The sequence below is a fragment of the Ictalurus punctatus genome, chromosome 6, assembly GCF_001660625.3.
Source record: "Ictalurus punctatus breed USDA103 chromosome 6, Coco_2.0, whole genome shotgun sequence".
In the NCBI taxonomy this organism is placed as follows: domain Eukaryota; kingdom Metazoa; phylum Chordata; class Actinopteri; order Siluriformes; family Ictaluridae; genus Ictalurus; species Ictalurus punctatus.
The window spans coordinates 24,938,853-24,958,450 of record NC_030421.2 but is presented as its reverse complement, the minus strand read 5'-3'; the positions used below and the strand labels follow the sequence as shown (position 1 = coordinate 24,958,450).

General features: G+C 41.2%; 1 protein-coding gene across 3 annotated transcripts in view; it reads left to right on the top strand.

Moving 5' to 3' along the window:
- LOC108266411 (FERM, ARHGEF and pleckstrin domain-containing protein 1) overlaps positions 1–19,598 on the top strand; it is a 62,821-nt gene that overhangs the window by 20,163 nt on the left and 23,060 nt on the right. For 2 of the 3 annotated variants that reach the window (XM_017469657.3, XM_017469658.3), the window contains 7 exons: positions 14,762–14,866; positions 16,804–16,846; positions 16,950–17,028; positions 17,155–17,252; positions 17,813–17,927; positions 18,134–18,281; positions 19,430–19,525. In XM_017469657.3, coding sequence (XP_017325146.1) covers positions 14,762–14,866; positions 16,804–16,846; positions 16,950–17,028; positions 17,155–17,252; positions 17,813–17,927; positions 18,134–18,281; positions 19,430–19,525 — 684 coding nt within the window. Of the gene's footprint in view, positions 1–14,761; positions 14,867–15,535; positions 15,737–16,803; positions 16,847–16,949; positions 17,029–17,154; positions 17,253–17,812; positions 17,928–18,133; positions 18,282–19,429; positions 19,526–19,598 lie in introns of those variants that run through there. The other variant, XM_053681049.1, reaches the window with a different exon arrangement.

Genomic DNA, 19,598 nt, shown 5'->3' with positions numbered 1-19,598 from the left:
ACCGTCCAAGCTGTGGCATCTCCCGACCTCTCTTTACCACCAACCTAAACACTCACCACCTTGTGTTTTTATTGTTTAGTTTTGATTTTAAGAAAGGACCAGGTTCACATCCAGGAAATAAAATCTTATAATGGTTTGTGATTATGATCTTGCAATGGAAGTGTCATTTGCACATTGTCAACACAAAATTACTGTTCCAACTTGATTTAGCCGAGGAGGTTCGGGTAGGATAACACATCTGTAATTTTCCTAAAATCCCACAGATTTCGCGGATTGACATGTCAGTGCCTGATCATACATGTCAGGATTGGGCGAGACACTCAAACAATAATGACGCTGCAAACGGCTGTGCCTATTTTCAGTTTTAGTTATTATATTACCACGATGTCAGTCAGATAGAATTGCTGCTGAAAAGGCTTTGTGTTCGAATGAATAGAGAGGGTCATTTGCTCCTGAATTACTACTTTTCAGACTTGTAAATACTACAAACTTTTGTGGGGTGAAAATCTGCTGATGTCATCTGTAATCACTTAAATTGCAGGTTAGGTGAACCCGATCGAGCTTGAATAGGGGCGAAGTTCGTGCTCGCACATCCCGAGGTGTCATTCTGTCGCTGTGTCACTCGCATTACACATGTCGGATCAGTGTTCTCCTCCACGTAGTAGCGGCTCGATTTTCTGATGTCATTCTGAAGAATTGAGAGTAACAATTCCTGGAACAAAGAAAAAAAAGAAAAAAATCTCAGATTTTTCTGTGTGGAAAAGGAGAGAGAGAGAGAGAGCAGGAGAGGGAGAGAGAAAGAGAGAGCAGGAGAGGGAGAGAGAGAGCGAGAGCAAGAGAGAGCGAGCAGGAGAGGAAGAGAGAAAGAGAGAGCAGGAGAGGAAGAGAGAAAGAGAGAGCAGGAGAGGGGGAGAGAGAGCGAGCAGGAGAGAGAGAGCGAGCAGGAGAGAGAGAGCAAGCAGGAGAAAGAGAGAGCAGGAGAGGGGGAGAGAGAGCGAGCAGGAGAGAGAGAGCGAGCAGGAGAGAGAGAGCGAGCAGGAGAGAGAGAGCGAGCAGGAGAGAGAGAGCGAGCAGGAGAGAGAGAGCGAGCAGGAGAGGAAGAGAGAAAGAGCGAGCAGGAGAGGGGGAGAGAAAGAGAGAGCAGGAGAGGAAGAGAGAAAGAGAGAGCAGGGGAGGGGGAGAGAGAGCGAGCAGGAGAGAGAGAGCGAGCAGGAGAGAGAGAGCAAGCAGGAGAAAGAGAGAGCAGGAGAGGGGGAGAGAGAGCGAGCAGGAGAGAGAGAGCGAGCAGGAGAGAGAGAGCGAGCAGGAGAGAGAGAGCGAGCAGGAGAGAGAGAGCGAGCAGGAGAGGAAGAGAGAAAGAGCGAGCAGGAGAGGGGGAGAGAAAGAGAGAGCAGGAGAGGAAGAGAGAAAGAGAGAGCAGGGGAGGGGGAGAGAGAGCGAGCAGGAGAGAGAGAGCGAGCAGGAGAGAGAGAGCAAGCAGGAGAAAGAGAGAGCAGGAGAGGGGGAGAGAGAGCGAGCAGGAGAGAGAGAGCGAGCAGGAGAGAGAGAGCGAGCAGGAGAGAGAGAGCGAGCAGGAGAGGAAGAGAGAAAGAGCGAGCAGGAGAGGGGGAGAGAAAGAGAGAGCAGGAGAGGAAGAGAGAAAGAGAGAGCAGGAGAGGGGGAGAGAGAGCGAGAGCAGGAGAGAGCGAGAGCAGGAGAGGAAGAGAGAGCAGGAGAGGAAGAGAGAAAGAGAGAGCAGGAGAGGAAGAGAGAAAGAGAGAGCAGGAGAGGAAGAGAAAGAGAGAGCAGGAGAGGAAGAGAGAAAGAGAGAGCGGGAGAGGGGGAGAGAGAGAGCGAGAGCGGGAGAGAGCGAGCAGGAGAGAGAGCGAGAGAGAGAGAGAGCGAGCAGGAGAGGAAGAGAGAAAGAGCGAGCAGGAGAGGAAGAGAGAAAGAGCGAGCAGGAGAGGAAGAGAGAAAGAGCGAGCAGGAGAGGAAGAGAGAGCGAGCAGGAGAGGAAGAGAGAGAGCGAGCAGGAGAGGAAGAGAGAAAGAGAGAGCAGGAGAGGAAGAGAGAAAGAGCGAGCAGGAGAGGAAGAGAGAGAGCGAGCAGGAGAGGAAGAGAGAAAGAGAGAGCAGGAGAGGAAGAGAGAAAGAGAGAGCAGGAGAGGAAGAGAGAAAGAGAGAGCAGGAGAGGGGGAGAGAGAGAGCGAGAGCGGGAGAGAGCGAGAGCAGGGGAGGGAGAGAGAGAGCAGGAGAGAGAGAGCAAAAAATGCAAAAATGAATGCAGTTACATTGCATCCTCATTTATTTATGTCTTCGCTGTCATAAATCAAGCAGGGTCAAATCACAAGCATCCCAAAGCCTTCAGAATCTCCCATGATCCTAACAGGATAACACACTCTCTGGTTCTGAGTTGCCATGGCAACTGATTGCCTGTGTGTACATGTGGGTATTCTTGTTATTGTTCTTGTGGGTTTCATGTCATGTATTCCACTGCTTCTTGTCTTCAGTTTATGTGTGCACGTGTGTGTGTGTGTGTGTGTGTGTGTGTGTGTGTGTGTGTGTGTGTGTGTATAGAAACATCTCCAGTTGCCACTACCTCAGACATCAGGAACTGAGCATTACTGACCTCAATCCTTTCCGATCAGAAAGCGCCTTGAGCTCTGGACATCCAGCCGTGTGTGTGTGTGTGTGTGTGTGTGTGTGTGTGTGTGTGTGTGTGTGTGTGTATTTGTGGATGCTGCTGGCCTTGAGTGGTGAAGGATAAGGAGTTTAGTGTAATCTGCACACAGTGGATTTATTGGTTCCTTTCCAGAGTGTCTGTGTATGTACCATGGCTGTGTTTGTTTTTATTAGTAAGTCATGCCACAGACCCAGATCTCTTGTATGAATTTTAATGTGACTTGTTAATTAAAATAAATAAATATAATAATCGCACATTTATATATTGTTGTATTGAATGTGTTTAAGAAGAATTTCTGTTGCTTGCCGCTTCCCCCTGTAGAACAGCAGATGATGGATTACATCATGTTCTGTTGTGGTGTTAAGTTTAATGACCATAGTCTGGTCACCGATGCAGTCAGACCCAGGTCTCACTTTCCATTCAATTTATTCTACATGACAAGACAGGAAATTACTTATAATTACTTCCTCTTTTTCCCCCCAATTTGGTCTTGGCCAGTTCCCACGGAACAGCCAGCTCTCCCCAATCGCAGGACAAGAGTGAAGGCTGAAACATAACTCCTCCAGAGGAACCTGCTATCCGCCCTCTTCCACATACATGAGATCAGACATCCACGTTTGGATAGTGTTGCTGTGACTGACAGGGGAGAGAGAGAATACAGTGCTGTGAAAGTATTTGCCCCATCCTGTTTTTGTGTATATATCTCATACTAAATAGTTTTACATCTTCAAACAGAATGCTACATAAAACAAAAGCAACCTCAGTAAACACACAATACAGTTTTTAATTTTTTTTTTTTCTGGAGCAGAAAAGTGATCCAACACCGATCACCAATGGAAAAAAACTAATTGCCCTCTTGAACTTAAAATCTGGTTGTGCCACATTTAATAGCAATAACTGCAACCAAATGCTTCTGATAACTGGAGATCATTCTTTCACTTACTTCTAGGACTAGGACTTACTCCTATGCTTTGGCTCACTGTCTTGCTGCATAATCCAGATGCACTTGAGATTCAACTTATGGACTGAAGACCAGACATTCTCTTTTAGGGTTTTCTGGTAGTGTGTTTTGGCAAAATTCAGATTAGCCTTAATGTTCTTCTGGGTTAGCAGGGGTTTTCGCCTTGCCTCTCTTCCATTGATGCCATTTTTGCCCAGTGTCTTTCTGATAGCAAGACAGGCCTGTAATTCATTTGAGCTTGTCCTTGGCTCTTTTGTGACTTCCTGGATGAGTAGTTGCTGTGCTCTCGGATGAACTCTGGAAGGTTGGACACTTCTGGGAAGGTTCACTACTGTGCCGAGTTTTTCCATTTGGAGATAATGGCTCTCACTGTGGTTCTTTGGCGTCCCAGAGCTTTGTAACTCTTCCCAGACTGATGTATTTCTATCACCACCTTCCTTCAATCATTTCTGGAATTTCTTTCAATTTTGGCATAGTAGTACTCTTACTGAGTAAGACCTTTTAACCAACTTCATGCTGTCGAAAAAGTTCTATTTAAGTGTTGATTTGATTGAACAGGGTTTGCAGTAATCAGGCCTGGTTGTGTCTGGTCCAGCTGAACCTCATTATGAATGCAGTTTCATAGATTTGGGGAACTACAGGGCAAATACATTTTCACACAGTTGGTATTGTATAAGTTTGCTTCATTAAATAACATTCATCATTTAAAAATTGTATTTTGTGTTTAGTCAGGTTGCCTTTGTTTTATCTTCGACTTTGTTTTAATTTCCGAAACAATTTAGTACGAGATACAGAAGAAATCAGGCTGGGGGCAAATACTGTTTCACAACACTGTCATCCCACCTACCCAGAGAGCATGGCCAAAAATAGGATGAACACTGTTCTGTTGCACCAGCCAGGAGCCCATATATCGTTAGTCTTAACCCAGTTTTTGGTGTGGGTGATGCCTTATTTGGCAACTTTGGGATTATCTGAATCTACATTCTATGCCCTGCTACTCTGTTGTGCCATCTGATTGTCTGAACATTGTTTTTGATTTATTGGGATTAATTTATTACCATAGATCAGTCTGCTCCCATGGCACAGGGATGCATGGTAGTGGCCAAAATGGTAATGGTTATTTTGCTCAGTATTGACAATTCTCACAATTATAGGGCCAGTTCAGAAATTAAACAGTACATTATCATGTTAGACACCTAACCTTCAGCTAGGCTCATCAGTCTTTTGTTATGTTTTATGCATAAAACACATGGAAGGAAGAGATCATAATCAGAAGTACATTCTTTTACACAACTGTCGGGTATGTGCTCTTTACATTGACCTCATTTGGCTGACACTTTTATCCAAAGTGACTTACAACTGAGACAAGATGCAACTAAACAGTTACAGGTGAAGTGCCTTGCTCAAAGATCCAACAGTGGCAGCTTGGTGGTGCTGGGATTTGACCTCCCGACCTTTGAGTCAGTAGTGCGCTGAGCCACCACTTGCCCCATCACTAATCTAGTGAGTGACTGAGATGGTCAGAGGAGGCGTAATGTAAAAAGCAGCAACTTTTTGTTTTTGGGTAATTTAGACAGAGATGCCTTATTGATCCTGCAGGGATAATTGGCTTGTTCCATCACTCAAATGGCACGATGTTTGAATGAAGAGCCTCGTATGACCCTGCTCCTGGTAATCGCAATGAACTTGAAAGATTTATTACACACAGATACCACTCTATTGATCATTAGTCACAAGTCAAAGGCTTGCATCACTATTTCATCAGTGAAAGTTTTATCCGTCTAGATAGCAAAGATATGCTTGCTTAGGAAAGGCAACATTTAAAGGGATAGTTCACTCACAAATGAAAATTCTGCCATCAATTACTCACCTTCACCATGGAAAGTTTTGGTTACTGGACTGTAAACGGAGGGACAGAAATCTCCCAGGTTTCATTCAATTGTCTTTATCTGTGTTCCAAAGATGAACGAAAGTCTTACGAGTTTGGAACGACACGAGGGTGAGTAATTGATGACAGAATTGTAATTTTGGGGTGAACTATCCCTTTAACAGCCAAGGAAAAAATATTGTAATGGTTTAGTCTGAAGCTGTTAAGAAAAACACAGATCACCACATCATAGCTCAGTGTGTCTTAAGTGTGCAATGAACCATATGATCAAATTAGAATAGGGCTGATCATGCAAACCCACTCAGACAGCAGCTGTATGTGACATGCTGGCACATACTAACTTGTCAACACAGTGAGTGCATATGGTTATTTGTTCCTCTCGCATGTGTATGAGAGACAGAGAGAGAGCTGCCTATAAATACTGTCAGTAGACTGCTGTATCTAGCGCTGGGCGATATGGACACGATCTTTTCCCAATATGGATAATTTCATATGCTGAAATTAAACATCACACTACATATTACATTTTCTCTAAAATTGTTGATAAAATCATCTATACAAAATAACTGCATGTATTCCTGACTGGTCTCTGGCATACCTTACAATTTACCATTCTCTAAGCAGTGTCTGATTTGTTATGCCCAAACCCTGTCCAAACGACAGAAGTACCCCCCCTTTTAGGTACAATTTCCTTATTTTTATTTGGGCTGATGCTTAGTGATGTAAATCAGCTGTCGGAAAGTGGCTTTTACGCTATAAACGTTACCATCAAGAGACATTTTTCTATCGTCCTACGATATGTATGCCCATATCGCACACCCATAGCCGATTCCTTACTGAGAGTTTTCATGCTAATATACAACTGATAATGCGCATGCACTAATCTGTACTGTACTACCGCAGGTTTTACCTTGTTGAAATTTGGAAATCCAGCACTATTTCTGTTCCAGCACTGTTTTCAGTTCCTGATTAGCTTTGCTTCATCACTTATTTGTGTATCACCTACATTACACCAAAGATATCAAATTACTTTAAAATTGCATGAAGATATAAAATTTTTAAAGGATTAAGTATTGTAACGCAATCAAAGATTAATAAGGGTATCATTTTATGCAGCCACAGACAGTGAACATTTTAGTATTGCTACACTATATAGTAATATGCATAATCTCAGAGGATGAAAATGGTTGATTCCTAAGCCAAAAAAAAGCAACAAGGAATCAATATAATTACTATAATAATCACTTTTGTTTGTTTGTTTGTTTGTTGTTGTTGTTTTTTTTTAAAAAGGTTGATGTTTCATATTCATTTCGGTTTATAAACCCACAGGAATGCTTTATGCCCCTGACATTTGGCTCCGTTTTAAATTCCTTGCATGACTGCAGTAGACATAAATCCACCATTTTCACCTCATCTTCCTGCAGCAATAATTAACAAACAGTTTCCTATTATTCATCTATGCCTCTACATGGGGTATGACACAATGGTGGTGTAGAACCTGAAATGCACTGTGTATGCTCAATAGAACTACATTTAAGATGTAGCCACAGGGATAATGGTGTCCATTAAATTCTTAATGGAAATGAACTACTTGCAAGTAATATCACTTTAGGAGACATGCCATGCTTATTTTTATTTTTTTTTCTTCATATTTAAATCTCCAGTGCATGGAATATTTCTTAAAAATAGGGGGGAAAATAAAACAATAATTCAGTCAGTAGAGAAAATACTATAAAGAGTAGTGCTCATGAGCTGCTGTGAGTCCCCCTCAACGTCCTGTCATAGTAATTCACTGTGTCACAGGTTTTCGGGTTGGAATTGGTGGGAAAACATTCACTAACTCGGATACGTTAAAGTTCATCATGCACCAGCTTTAGGTGCGAAAGAAGTCTGCTTACATGCTGATTGGAAAGAGCTGGCAGCCAATCAGCAGGGAGCGAGTGTGAGAGTGTAAAGAAATGGGAGTGAGAGTGGAAGAGTCTGATATTGCATGATGAAGATGAAGCACACGTCTTCTTGGCAGAAAGCATAAACATGCATAAAGCTGGCATGATTTTCCCGTTGACTTATACAGTTAATTTATTTAAAAATGCCTAAGTCGTCATATCAGTGATCATATTCGATTGAGAGAACGAGATGACCGTGGCTGATGTGTACTGTATGGTCACGTAGTTGGACTATATAATGAATACTTGAAATCAAAAGTTTAGAAAAAACTCAGCACTCCTGAAGTCTACAGATATGTTGATTCAAGACATTTGCACTGCCGAGGGATCATTGAGCAAACTTTGTTTGAACTGTTAGTGATGGAACAAACTTAAAGCTGGTGTCAAGAATTTATTTCCAAGAGGAAATAGCAAGGGTGAGTTGACATGGGCATGCTAAAAAAAAAAAAAATGAAGATGAAAAGCAGGTTTGTTTTAAGAGGAAAAACTCCACTTCTAGACAGAACGTACCAGTGACTGAGCAATATGAAGGCAAGAGAAATAAAAGAAGGCAGGAATTTCTGGTGATATCTTTCCTTCCTCTTCTGTCAGATAAAAACAAGGAGAATAATAAGTAAGTAAATGAAAGATGAGACTCGGCACTTTCAGCAGTCCTGTCCAGTGACTCGGAAACAAGCCACTCTTGGTAAAATATATTGTTTTGTTTGGCAAATACAGACTTTGTAGATTAATTTAAAGGAGCTAGAATGATGTCTAAAGGAGCTTTGGTTATATTTATGCAGAAGCTGTGGTGTTTTTTTTTGTAATCCTCAGCAAGGGATTTTAAATATTCAGTGTATAGCACAGTTAGAAAAAGAACAGGAGGAAAGGAAGGAGAAGAAAAGCTAGATTTAGTGTGGACTTTTGGCTTAGGGACTGTTGCTCTGTGGCAGAAAAATGAGTGCTTGCAAATTCCTGTTCCAGTTTGGTCTATAACTCTGTTTAACTTAAAACTGAAAGCTATTTATTTTTTTGTTCTTTCTCTTCTCTTTTTCCCCCCTCTCTCTCCATCACTTGCCATGGGGACAGGTTTTTTTAGATTGATGTAGTGTCTCAGATAGCGATGGTGTCCAGCTTGCACATCTGCACTGGCGTTTTCGATTGGTCATTGGGGTGTGTGTGTGTGTGTGTGTGTGTGTGTAGGGCAGGTGTGAGGGTAAGCCAGGCCATTCCATATTGAATTTTCTGCCACAGTGCAATTTCATTTAAGTTTCCAACTGACAGATGCTCAGTGGAACTAAAGACTGAGCAATAGTCACTGGACTGTGCGTGAAGATTTCATCCCCTGCGTCTTAATGGTCTTTACTAGCTTTTTTTTATAGGGCAAATTTGGATAGAATTCACTAAGTTTGATTATTTTGGATGTAGTTTGGGTACTGTTGATGGATATCTCCTATGTACAGAGGTGGTATTGTGATATACAATAATAATTTTTTTTCTTTCTTTTTTTTTCTCCAATTTGCTTATCTGCCAATTCCCACCAACCAGCTCTCCCTATCACACATCCTTTACCAGCTGGGGAGGCTGAAGGCCAACACGTGCTTCCTCCAAGACACGTGAAGGTAGCCAACCACCAAATTTTCGTAATGCTGCATATACTGTGTCATAGAGCGGTGTAAAAGTGCTATCTGCCCATTTCTGGGTACATGAGTACACGCTACTGTGATTGACGAGGGAAGAAGTGTATGCCATCCCGCTTACTCAGAGAGCATGCCGATTTTGCTCCCTTTACTTCCCTGTCCACGGATGGCTATGGCATATTCAGGACTTGAACTTGAACCCCGCTACGACATGGCGAAAACTTTTCTGTCCACTCGGGAAGTTGATTATTTTCCTACACAGCACATCCTCTTGTTTTAGTCCTCTCATTCATATATATATATATATATATATATATATATATATATATATATATATATATATATATATATATATATATATATTTATTTATCTATATATATATATATATATATTTATTTATATATTTTTTTATTTTTTTATTTATATATATTTGTGTGTGTGTATATAACGTGTATATATGAATAAACTTGTACTTCCATTTACTCTTCTGGAATGTCCATGAGACAAGTTAGTTCTGGCTACCACAGTCATCCCTTCACCACCATCCTTCTCCTCCAGGGTTGGGGGTACTATTCCCACCTCTGCCCTGTGTGCCTGGAGTTTGCATCTTCTGGGTACTCTGGTTCCCTTCCCAGTCCAAAGATATATTTTGTAGGCAGATTGACATCTCTAAATTGTAGTACCGTAGTGTGTATATGTGTGATTGTGCCCTGCGTGAGCACGTGACCCTGTGTAAGATAAGCAGTACGGAAAATGGTGTGGGTTGGATGTGTTGCTTTCTGTAGGCTTTTAGTTTAGTCTTGTTTTGTTTTTTACTGCAGACAGGTCGTGTGCATCTGTCTGGGTTATGAGCACAGAAAAACAATGGTGGCTGAACGGTTTCCTTTTAGTTTTTTTTTTTGTTTGTTTGTTTTTGTTATTGTAACCATCTGCAACACACTGCTCAGAAACAGGCCCAGGGTGAGATTACACAAGCTTGTTTTATTCTTGCTTGTGTCCCTAGGCATGGTAGACGGTAACAAAGTGAAGGAAAAGCAAATGAGATCGCTGGCTCGCACACATATATAGTGGGGAAAATAAGTATTGAACGCATCAACATTTTTTTTTTTTCAGTAAATATATTTCCACTCAGGCTATTCACATTAAATTTTCACCAGACATCAGTATTAACTCCAAGAAATCCACAAATATTAAGAATCCACAACATTAAAGTCCATAAATGAAGTTATGTTAATAAAGAGGAATGACACAGGAAAAAAGTATTGAACACACTAAGGGAAATTTATTTAATACTTAGTGGAGAAGCCTTTGTTTGTCATGACAGCTTCAAGACACTTCCTGTATGAAGAAATGAATCGGCCGCAGTATTCAGCTGTGATTTTGCCCATTCTTCTAAATATATTGTCTTTAAATCTTGTTCAATTGAATTCAAGTCAGGTGATTGACTGGGCCATTCTAACACCTTGATTTCTTTTCTCTGAAACCAATTGAGAGTTTTCTTTGCTGTATGATTCGGATCGTTGTCCTGCTGGAAGGTCCACCCACGTCTCATCTTCATCATCCTGGTGGATGCCAGCAGATTCTTCTCAAGAATCTCCCTGTATAGGGCTCCGTTCATCGTTCCTTCAATTATATGAAGTCTACCAGTACCATGTGATGAAAAACAGCCCCACACCATGATGCTTCCACCTCCAAACTTCACTGTTTGTATAGTGTTTTTACGGTGATGTGCAGTGCCTTTTCTTCTCCAAACATGGTGTGTGTGTGTGTGTGTGTGTGTGTGTGTGTGTGTGTGTGTGTATGACCGCCAAAAAGTTCAGTTTTGCTCTCGTCTGATTAGACTACACTCTCCCAGTATTTCATAGGCTTGTCCAAATGAGTTGTAGCAAACTTTAAATGAGCTTCAACATGCCTTTTCTTTAGTAAGGGAGTCTTGGGTGAGCGTGAGCAGTTTGCTCTATCTCTGTGATGATGGTACCTGCTGCTTCCAAGTGTTTCTGGAGCGCTTTCTGAGTGGCCCTTTGTTCTTGGGCTACACTTCTGACTAAAGCCTGGTCTCCCTGGTCAGAAATCTTGCGACGAGTTCCTGTGCATGGCCGGTTGATGACAGTGATGTTGCTCTCTTGTGGATAATATCCCCAATGGTGCTTACTGGAGGATTCAGAAGATTTGAAATGCGTCTGTATCCGATTCCATCAATATGTTTTGCAACAATAAGGTTGTGAAGGTCTCGGGAGAGCTCTGCTTTTATCTATCATGAGCTGTTTCTTGTGTGACACCTTGGCAACGAAAAGCTGTTTTATAGACCATCAATTTAGTAACCCAGCTGATATTAATTTGCACAGATAGGGGGTATAATTACGTATGGATTTCAGCTTGTTCCTTGCTTTACCTTGCCTTGGAGAATTGCTTGTTCTTAGTGTGTTCAATACTTTTTTTTCCTGTGTCATTATTTTATTACACACCTTTATTTATGGACTTTAACGTTGTGAATTCTTTATATTTCCAGATTTCTTGAGTTAATACTGATGCCTGTTGAAAATTTCATGTGAATAGCCTCATTGGAAAAATATTTACTGAAAAAAAAAAATGTTGACTCGTTCAATACTTATATTCCCCCGCTGTATGCCAGGTCACTGCTGAGAGAGAGAGAGAGAGAGAGGGGGAGAGGGAGACGCACGCACACATGGAGATAGTAAAAAGAGACCATGTTAATATACATTGGGAAAACAGGGCTCAGGTGTGCCACATTAGTCATTACCCCTGTAGCTCATCCCCAAGACACCTTCTTCCCTCTGCAGACTCCTGCTAAACCACACCTCTACTTATGTTCTTCTATATGAACAGATAAATATGTCTTTTGATTATAAAATTTATAATGCTTGTATAGTGGAAAAGATTGTCTTCTACATTTCAGTTTCTATTGCTCATCATTTACAGGTTAGCAGTTTAAAAACTGATAATGTTCTAAGATATGTCATCTTTCCACAAGGTGGTATTATTATTGTTATAGGAAACATAGAACTGTGTCAACACAAGGCAAAAATCTTTTAGCTTACAGATGCTTTACTTTTCATTTGGAGTGTATGTGAACAGCAGACGAACAGAACGTAGCTTGTTCTCACAGCAATAGTGACAGACTGACCTGCTCAGCCTTGCAGGCCTGTTCCCATCCCCCTTCTTCTTTCTTGCTCACACTCACTACACTGTGACCTACTCAGACAATCAGTCTTGTCCAGAAGGTAGTCTTTCTCTTTGCCTGTGTGGCATGACCAGTCGCTGTGTCCGTTTTTGTCTCATGCCTCGGGCAGCAGCTCTCCTTCTGTCTGGAATATTCTGCCACCCAACGCTGCACGGCTCATCAGACACTCCATAAATACTCTGGCCGCTCTGGCCTGTGAACCTCGCCCTCTCTTTTGCACTGCATTACTCACTGAACAGTAGAAGAAAAATTCAGGCTGCCAGCTTTAACACAATGGCCTTACTGTTCTGTTATCAGTCCAGTTTCCAAGAGCTTACAGTGTATAGTGGAACGAGATGCTGGCTGTGCAGATGACTGTATGAGGAATGAGATAATGAATCATCTGGCGACTGCCAGCACAACCACCTGAGATATTTATCTATCCTACTAGAGTTCGCATACTAGTGAATGCTGCCCCCACCCCAACCCACCCCACTGAAACCTCTATCTGTTTTGAAAAATAATTTATTATGGTAAATTATGAAATAAATTGATACCCTTAATTAAAATACATCACATTTGCCATCTGTTACAAGGTAGTTTAATGAAAATGTGACCCAAATTCTGCCCCATTTATTCTCATTAAAGGAACAATTTATAGGTTTTAGAGCACTCTGCTGGCAGCAGTACGAATTGCAATGAAAACACAGATGAGATTTGCCCCCTTAGCCAACTGTTGAAATAAAGAAACCAGCCACCTTTATTGCATGTAAAACAGTGAATGACAGTATTCTATGTTATTTAATGCACCTGACACAGTTAATTCACTTGTCTGCTATTTATACCACTCATAAAAGTAAGATTTATTTCTGTGAATATGCTGTGTGTGTGTGTGTGTGTGTGTGTGTGTGTGTGTGTGTGTCTGTGGGTGCATGTTTGCACTTGTGTGTATGGGAGTGGTGTTTTCTGCTGGCTTGTGACCTTTTAGTAATTGAGTGGGCTGCATGTTAGCCCAGATTCATGTGTCAGTGCCTTGTGCTGGTGAAAAAAAAAAGGGAAGTGGAGGGAGGAAAACAGAAGGTAAAAGAGATGGAGAGGAGAGGCGGGAGAGAGGGTAAGCAGAAAGAGAGGGTGTTTTGTGGGAGAATAACAGAGAGGGGTTGAGAGCAAGGGAGAGGAGGAAGGACATCATGCTGGTTTAGTTCTGGTTTTGGCACAAAGGTGGCTGGTGAATTTGGCAGTAGGCCACTGACTGTCTGTTCTCTTGGGATTTTCCCTCTTCAGTAATACATCTGGACTGGTGTGTGTGTGTGTGCGTATGTGTGGTGTTCGAATGAACTCATTCATGTCCTCCCACCTCTCCAGGCTGTGTGCACGTGCTTGTATGTGCATGGTTTGTGCCTGTAAGACAGATACCCAGACTGTGATTTGAATAGTGTGTCATTCACTTGATCCGTCATCAGCAAAATCTGTGTGTGAGGGAGAATGAGCCGTAGGCCTAAATGCCCTCCCACAGTCAGGCTCATTCAGCCTTTTCCCAAGCAGGAAGGGGAAAGTGATCAGGGTGATGGTGATACAGAGGGAACCATGGAGTCCTCTATGGGAGTTAAATGGAATGTTCTGAGGCATTGAAATGCATCAGAGATTTGGCTTGAATTTCCCTGGCCAGTTGAGATGTACTAAATCACCCTTTCCTCATTTGGAATATTTTGGACTGGGAACTCTGCAGAGGTTAAAGGAGGGGTACCCCCCCCCCTCTTCCATTTTGTCAAAAAATGTTTGTCACATACTTCACTTGTAAGCTCAAATTCAAATGCAAAGCCCAAGAAGCAAAAATTAGACACCAACAGTGTCTGAGCTCGGTGTTGAGCTGTTTTGGTCAACCTGTACTGAAATATTTTAACTGTGCTCGGGTGTGTTGAGGTATGCTGAGATGAGGTGACTATTGTATATTAAGATGTGTTGAATTTTGTTGAGTTGTGGTGGGCTATGGTAAGATTTTGGAAGTGTTTGATTGGCAGTTTTGAGCTGTGTTGGTTCTCAGCTTAGTGGCACTATCTGTTGATTGGTTCTACACTGTGTTGGGCTTTGGTCATTTATTCACTGTTGTGTTGCGGTGTGGCGACGTGCTTGTTGGGCAGTACAGGTCTGAGGCCTCCCTCACATTACTGTGACATGCTATGATAAACATGAGCAGAATGGCATGGGCCAAGTTTCTCTGGAGCGCAATAAAGCGTTTCTTAATGGATTGTGCCAATGGAATGTGCCATTACTAAAAATATCAAACTATTACTTTTGATTGAATTCTACATTCTTTTGGAAATGAAAAAGCATGTCTTTTTCTGTCTATATCTATTATTTTGACCATATATTCAGTCTATATGTGTGACGCATTTCATTTGAATGCTAAAATGTGCTTGGAATGGACACTTTTTCATGGTTGTCATCTATTCATGTACTAATGAAGATGAATATTCATGTACTTTTGTGTGTGTTCTTTGCAGCAACGAGCATCGGGCAAGGTTTTGTTTGATCTGGTCTGTGCTCACCTCAATCTGGTTGAAGGAGATTACTTCGGTCTGGAGTTTCAAGACCAGCACAAGATGACGGTGAGACTCCTGCATGAGGCAACCCTAGGAAATACTGTATAGATATTTTTAGACCGACTAGATTTATTGCCATGAGTATCATACCTTTTAAATCCCCGTGTGTGTGTACACACAAATGTATGTATATACAGTATACGGTGCCCTCCACTAATATCGGCACTCTTGGTAAATATGAGCAAAGAAGGCTGTGAAAAATTGTCTTTATTGTTTAACCTTTTGGTCTTTTGTTCAAAAGTGTGCTATATGATGCTATATGCCATATAAAAAATAACATTGGTGGCCAGAATACTCAAAACACATATTAACATATAGCACATATCAGTGATGTAATCCATCTTAGTTAAGCAAAAACAGTATTAAACACTGTGAGAATCCAATACTGAGAGACAGTAGGAGGTTAGACAATCACTCAAGCTACACATACAAATATTACTCGATTTGAGCCATGTTACTGGCCAGCATGTTAAACGTCGACAGCAGATATTTCTCTCAGATTGCACAAAAAGTACAAAGTGACAGAGAGAGAGAGGAAAAAAGATGTCATGGACATCAAACAACACAGGTTTATTCAAAAACAAAATGTCTTTGTTAAATATAGGTGTGTAACAATTATTGGCACCCTTTTAGGCAATACTTTGTGCTGTTTCCCTTTGCAAAGATAACAGCTCTGAGTCTTCTCCTATAATGCCTGATGAGGTTGGAGAATACATGGCAAAGGATCTGAGCCCATTCCTCCATACAGAATCTCTCCAGATCCTTCAAATTTTGAGCTCCATGATGGTGGACTCTCCTCTTCAGTTCACCCCACAGGTTTTCTATGGGTTTGAAGTCAGGGGACTGGGATGGCCATGGCAGGACCTTGATTTTGTGGTCAGTAAACGATTATTGTGTTGATTTTGATGTATGTTTTGGATCATTTTCCTGCTGGAAGAGCCAACCACGGCCCATTTTAAGCTTTCAGGTAGAGGCAGTCAGGTTTTCATTTAATATCAGTTGATATTCGATAGAGTCCATGATGCCGTGTATCCTAACAAATCCACCTCTGGTGTTTATTGCCAAAAAGACCATAGAACCCGATCCAATTTGAAGTTCCAGTAGTGTCTGGCAAACTGAAGATGCTTGAGTTTGTTTTTGGATGAGAGTAGAGGTTTTTTTCTTGAAACCCTTCCAAACAACTTGTGGTGATGTAGGTGACTTCGGATTGTAGTTTTGGAGACTTTCTGACCCCAAGACACAACTAACTTCCGCAGTTCTCCAGCTGTGATCCTTGGAGATTTGTTGGCCACTCGAACCATCCTCTTCACAGCGTGTTGAGACGATATAGACACGCGTCCAATTCCAGGTTGATTCATAACATTTCCAGAACTTCTTAATTATTGCCCTGGTGGTGGAAATGGGCATTTTCAATGCTTGTGCTGTTTTCTTATAGCCACTTCCCATTTTGTGAAGCTCAACAACCTTTTGCTGCACATCACAGCTATCACGTAGTTTTCTCATATGAATTCATAGGGGTGCCAATAATTGTGGCACACATTTTTAACAAATATTTATATATATATATATATATATATATATATATATATATATATATATATATATATATATATATATATATATATATATATATATATATATATATATACACACACACACACACACACACACACACACACACACACACACACACACACACACACACACACACACACACACCTGTGTTGTTTGATATCCATGAGAGCAGAGTATTTTTGTGAATTTTTTTTTTTTTTTAAAAGATCAAAAGGTTATACAAAGACAATTTTTCACTCCCTTCTTTGCTCATATTTACCAAGCGTGCCAATATAAGTGGAGGACACTGTATATGTGTGTATATATCTTAAGTGCTATACATATATTGTCATTGGATTCATTCCTCACACTTGGTCTGTGTTCCCCAGGTTTGGCTCGACCTTCTAAAACCCATCATGAAGCAGATGAAACGTAAGTGCCACAGTGTACTTGCGTTGTCTCATGCATTAGGAGTTTTGAATACTTCTCTGCCTGATGGTCAATGTCTAATTCCCATGTGTATTTTTGTGTTAAGGCCCCAAGCACACAGTCCTGCGGTTCGTGGTGAAGTTTTTTCCTCCTGACCACGCCCAGCTGATGGAAGAGCTGACCCGGTGAAATATCTAATTGACAGCATTTAATAATTTCTTTGCTGTCCTTCATTTTTTTTTCTCTCTTAATTAGTGTTGAGCAGTGTGAAGTCATTTTGTTTACATGGCCATGATTCTGTGTTTTTCCAGGTATCTTTTTGCACTTCAGATCAGGCAAGATTTGGCCAGTGGTCGGCTGACCTGCACCGACAGCAGTGCTGCCCTGCTCGTCTCCCACATCATCCAATGTGAGCATCTGTCTGTCTCTCATCAAATTATTCACATGTCTGTTCACATATCTTGAACCTTTTTTTTATTTTTTTTTGTTCTTGTGGGGAAAGAGATCAGCAGGAAGGTATGGGTTGTTGCCATGGATACATTTCAGGACTTATCCATATCGAAAAAGCCAAGTTGTCATATCAACAGAGGCAGATTATAAGTGCTATAAAATCCATTTCAAGTCCTCTCTTGCATAATGTATGTATAATAATACTTGCATTGAGTAATAACGATTGTGATATACAATAAAGCAGTACGATGCTTTAGTTCTGTATTCACGCAATTTTATCTGCCATATAATTACTGACAAAAGGTACAGAACATATATCTTTGTGATCACGCAACCGTCATTACAGCACGGCTCCATTCTGAGCTCTGTAAAAGCATTATACCTGCCTTTATTCTTTACTGTTTAACAGCCCTTCCCCCATCTCTCCTCTTTTCCCACGCTGTCTGTACCTACCTCTCCCCCCTCCTTCTCTGCTTTCTCTCTCTGTCTCTTTCTCTCTCTCTCCCTCCCTCCCCCCAGCTGAGATTGGAGATTTCGAGGAGACTCAGTGCAGGCAACACCTCCTCAATAATAACTACATTCCTGACCAGATGGCCCTCATGGATAAGATCATGGAGTTCCACCATAAACATGTGTAAGTGCATCACTACAGTGTTGAGCCTTTTAAACACACACAGGTATAATGGCAGTGCAATGGAATGCTCTCCTACACCATGACCTTTATTCCACAATAATTCATTTCGTTTGTTCATTCATTCATCTTCAGTAACCGCTTTAATGAAAATAAGGCTTCAGTGAGGTATATATGTGTGTGTGTGTGTGTGTGTGTGTTTGTCATAGTGGGCACACCCCAGCAGAGTCAGACTACCAGTTATTGGAGGTGGCACGTAGGCTGGAAATGTACGGCATCAGACTGCATCCAGCTAAGGACAGAGAAGGGACCAAACTCAGCCTCGCTGTAGCCCACACAGGAGTGCTGGTCTTTCAGGTAAACCGTGCACACCAATAACCCTATACTCAGACCCTGTGTTATATTCTTGTCACTTCAATGACCTTCACTTCATTTAACATCAGGAATGTTCTAGTTATTATATTCTAGTTCATTTCCACTCATGTGAGAAATTACTGTAATGGTTGCAGTGACAACAATGAATGCAACTACATCCTCATTTCAATTCTTTCATTCTTAAGAAGTAGTTTGTTAAACATTATTCCTTTCACTGACCAGCTGCTTGGTTTAACCTTTTTATACAGTGTTGTGAAAAGTCTTTGCCCCATCCTGTTTTTGTGTATATCTCATACTAAATCGTTTCAGAAATTAAAACAAAATCTAAGAAAAACAAAGGTAATCTGTAAACACAAAATGCAGTTTTTAAATAAGAGTTATTTATTGAAGCAAAAAAAGTTGTACTAGCTCGGACTGTGTGAAAATGTATTTCCCTTCAAAGGTACTAATTCCCCAAATCTATGAAACTGCATTCATAATGAGGTTCAGCTGGACCAGACACAACCAGGCCTGATTACTGCAAACCCTGTTCAATCAGATCACCACTTAAATAGAACTTTTACAACAGCATGAAGTTGTTTAAAAGGTCTTACTCAGTAACACATTGTGCCAAAATTGAAGAGAAAAAAAATCCAGAACCGATGAGGAAGAAGGTGATTGAAATACATTATTCTGGGAAGGGTTACAAAGCTATTTCAAAGGCTCTGGGACTCCAAAGAACCACAGTGAGAGCCATTATCTCCAAATGGAAAAACTGTGGCTGACCTTCCAAAATTCATCCAAGAGCACAGCAACGACTCATCCAGGAAGCCACAAAAGAGCCAAGGACAACATCAAAGGACCTACAGGACACACTTGCATCAATAAAGGTCACTGTTTATGACTCCACTATCAGGAAAAAAAATGCATCCATGTAAGAGTGGTGACATGAAAACCACTGCTAACCCATAAGAACATTAAGGCTCATCTGAATTTTGCCGAAACAGACCTTAATGATCCTCAAACCCTTTAATACTGTACCAGTAACACAGTGGAAAAAAGCTCTCCAATGCCAAAAACTTTCAGTACTGTGTACAGAATCCAAGTGCCCCAAGTGATTTACGGATAATGTGTTGTGTGTTTTTATGCAGGGTCACACCAAGATCAATGCCTTTAACTGGTCTAAAGTACGCAAGCTCAGCTTCAAGAGGAAGAGGTTCCTTATAAAACTCAGACCGGACCTCAACGTAAGCATTTCTACCTAAACATCCATGCTGCATGTTTTCTCATGCTGCCATGTCTGATAGCATATGAGCAGGA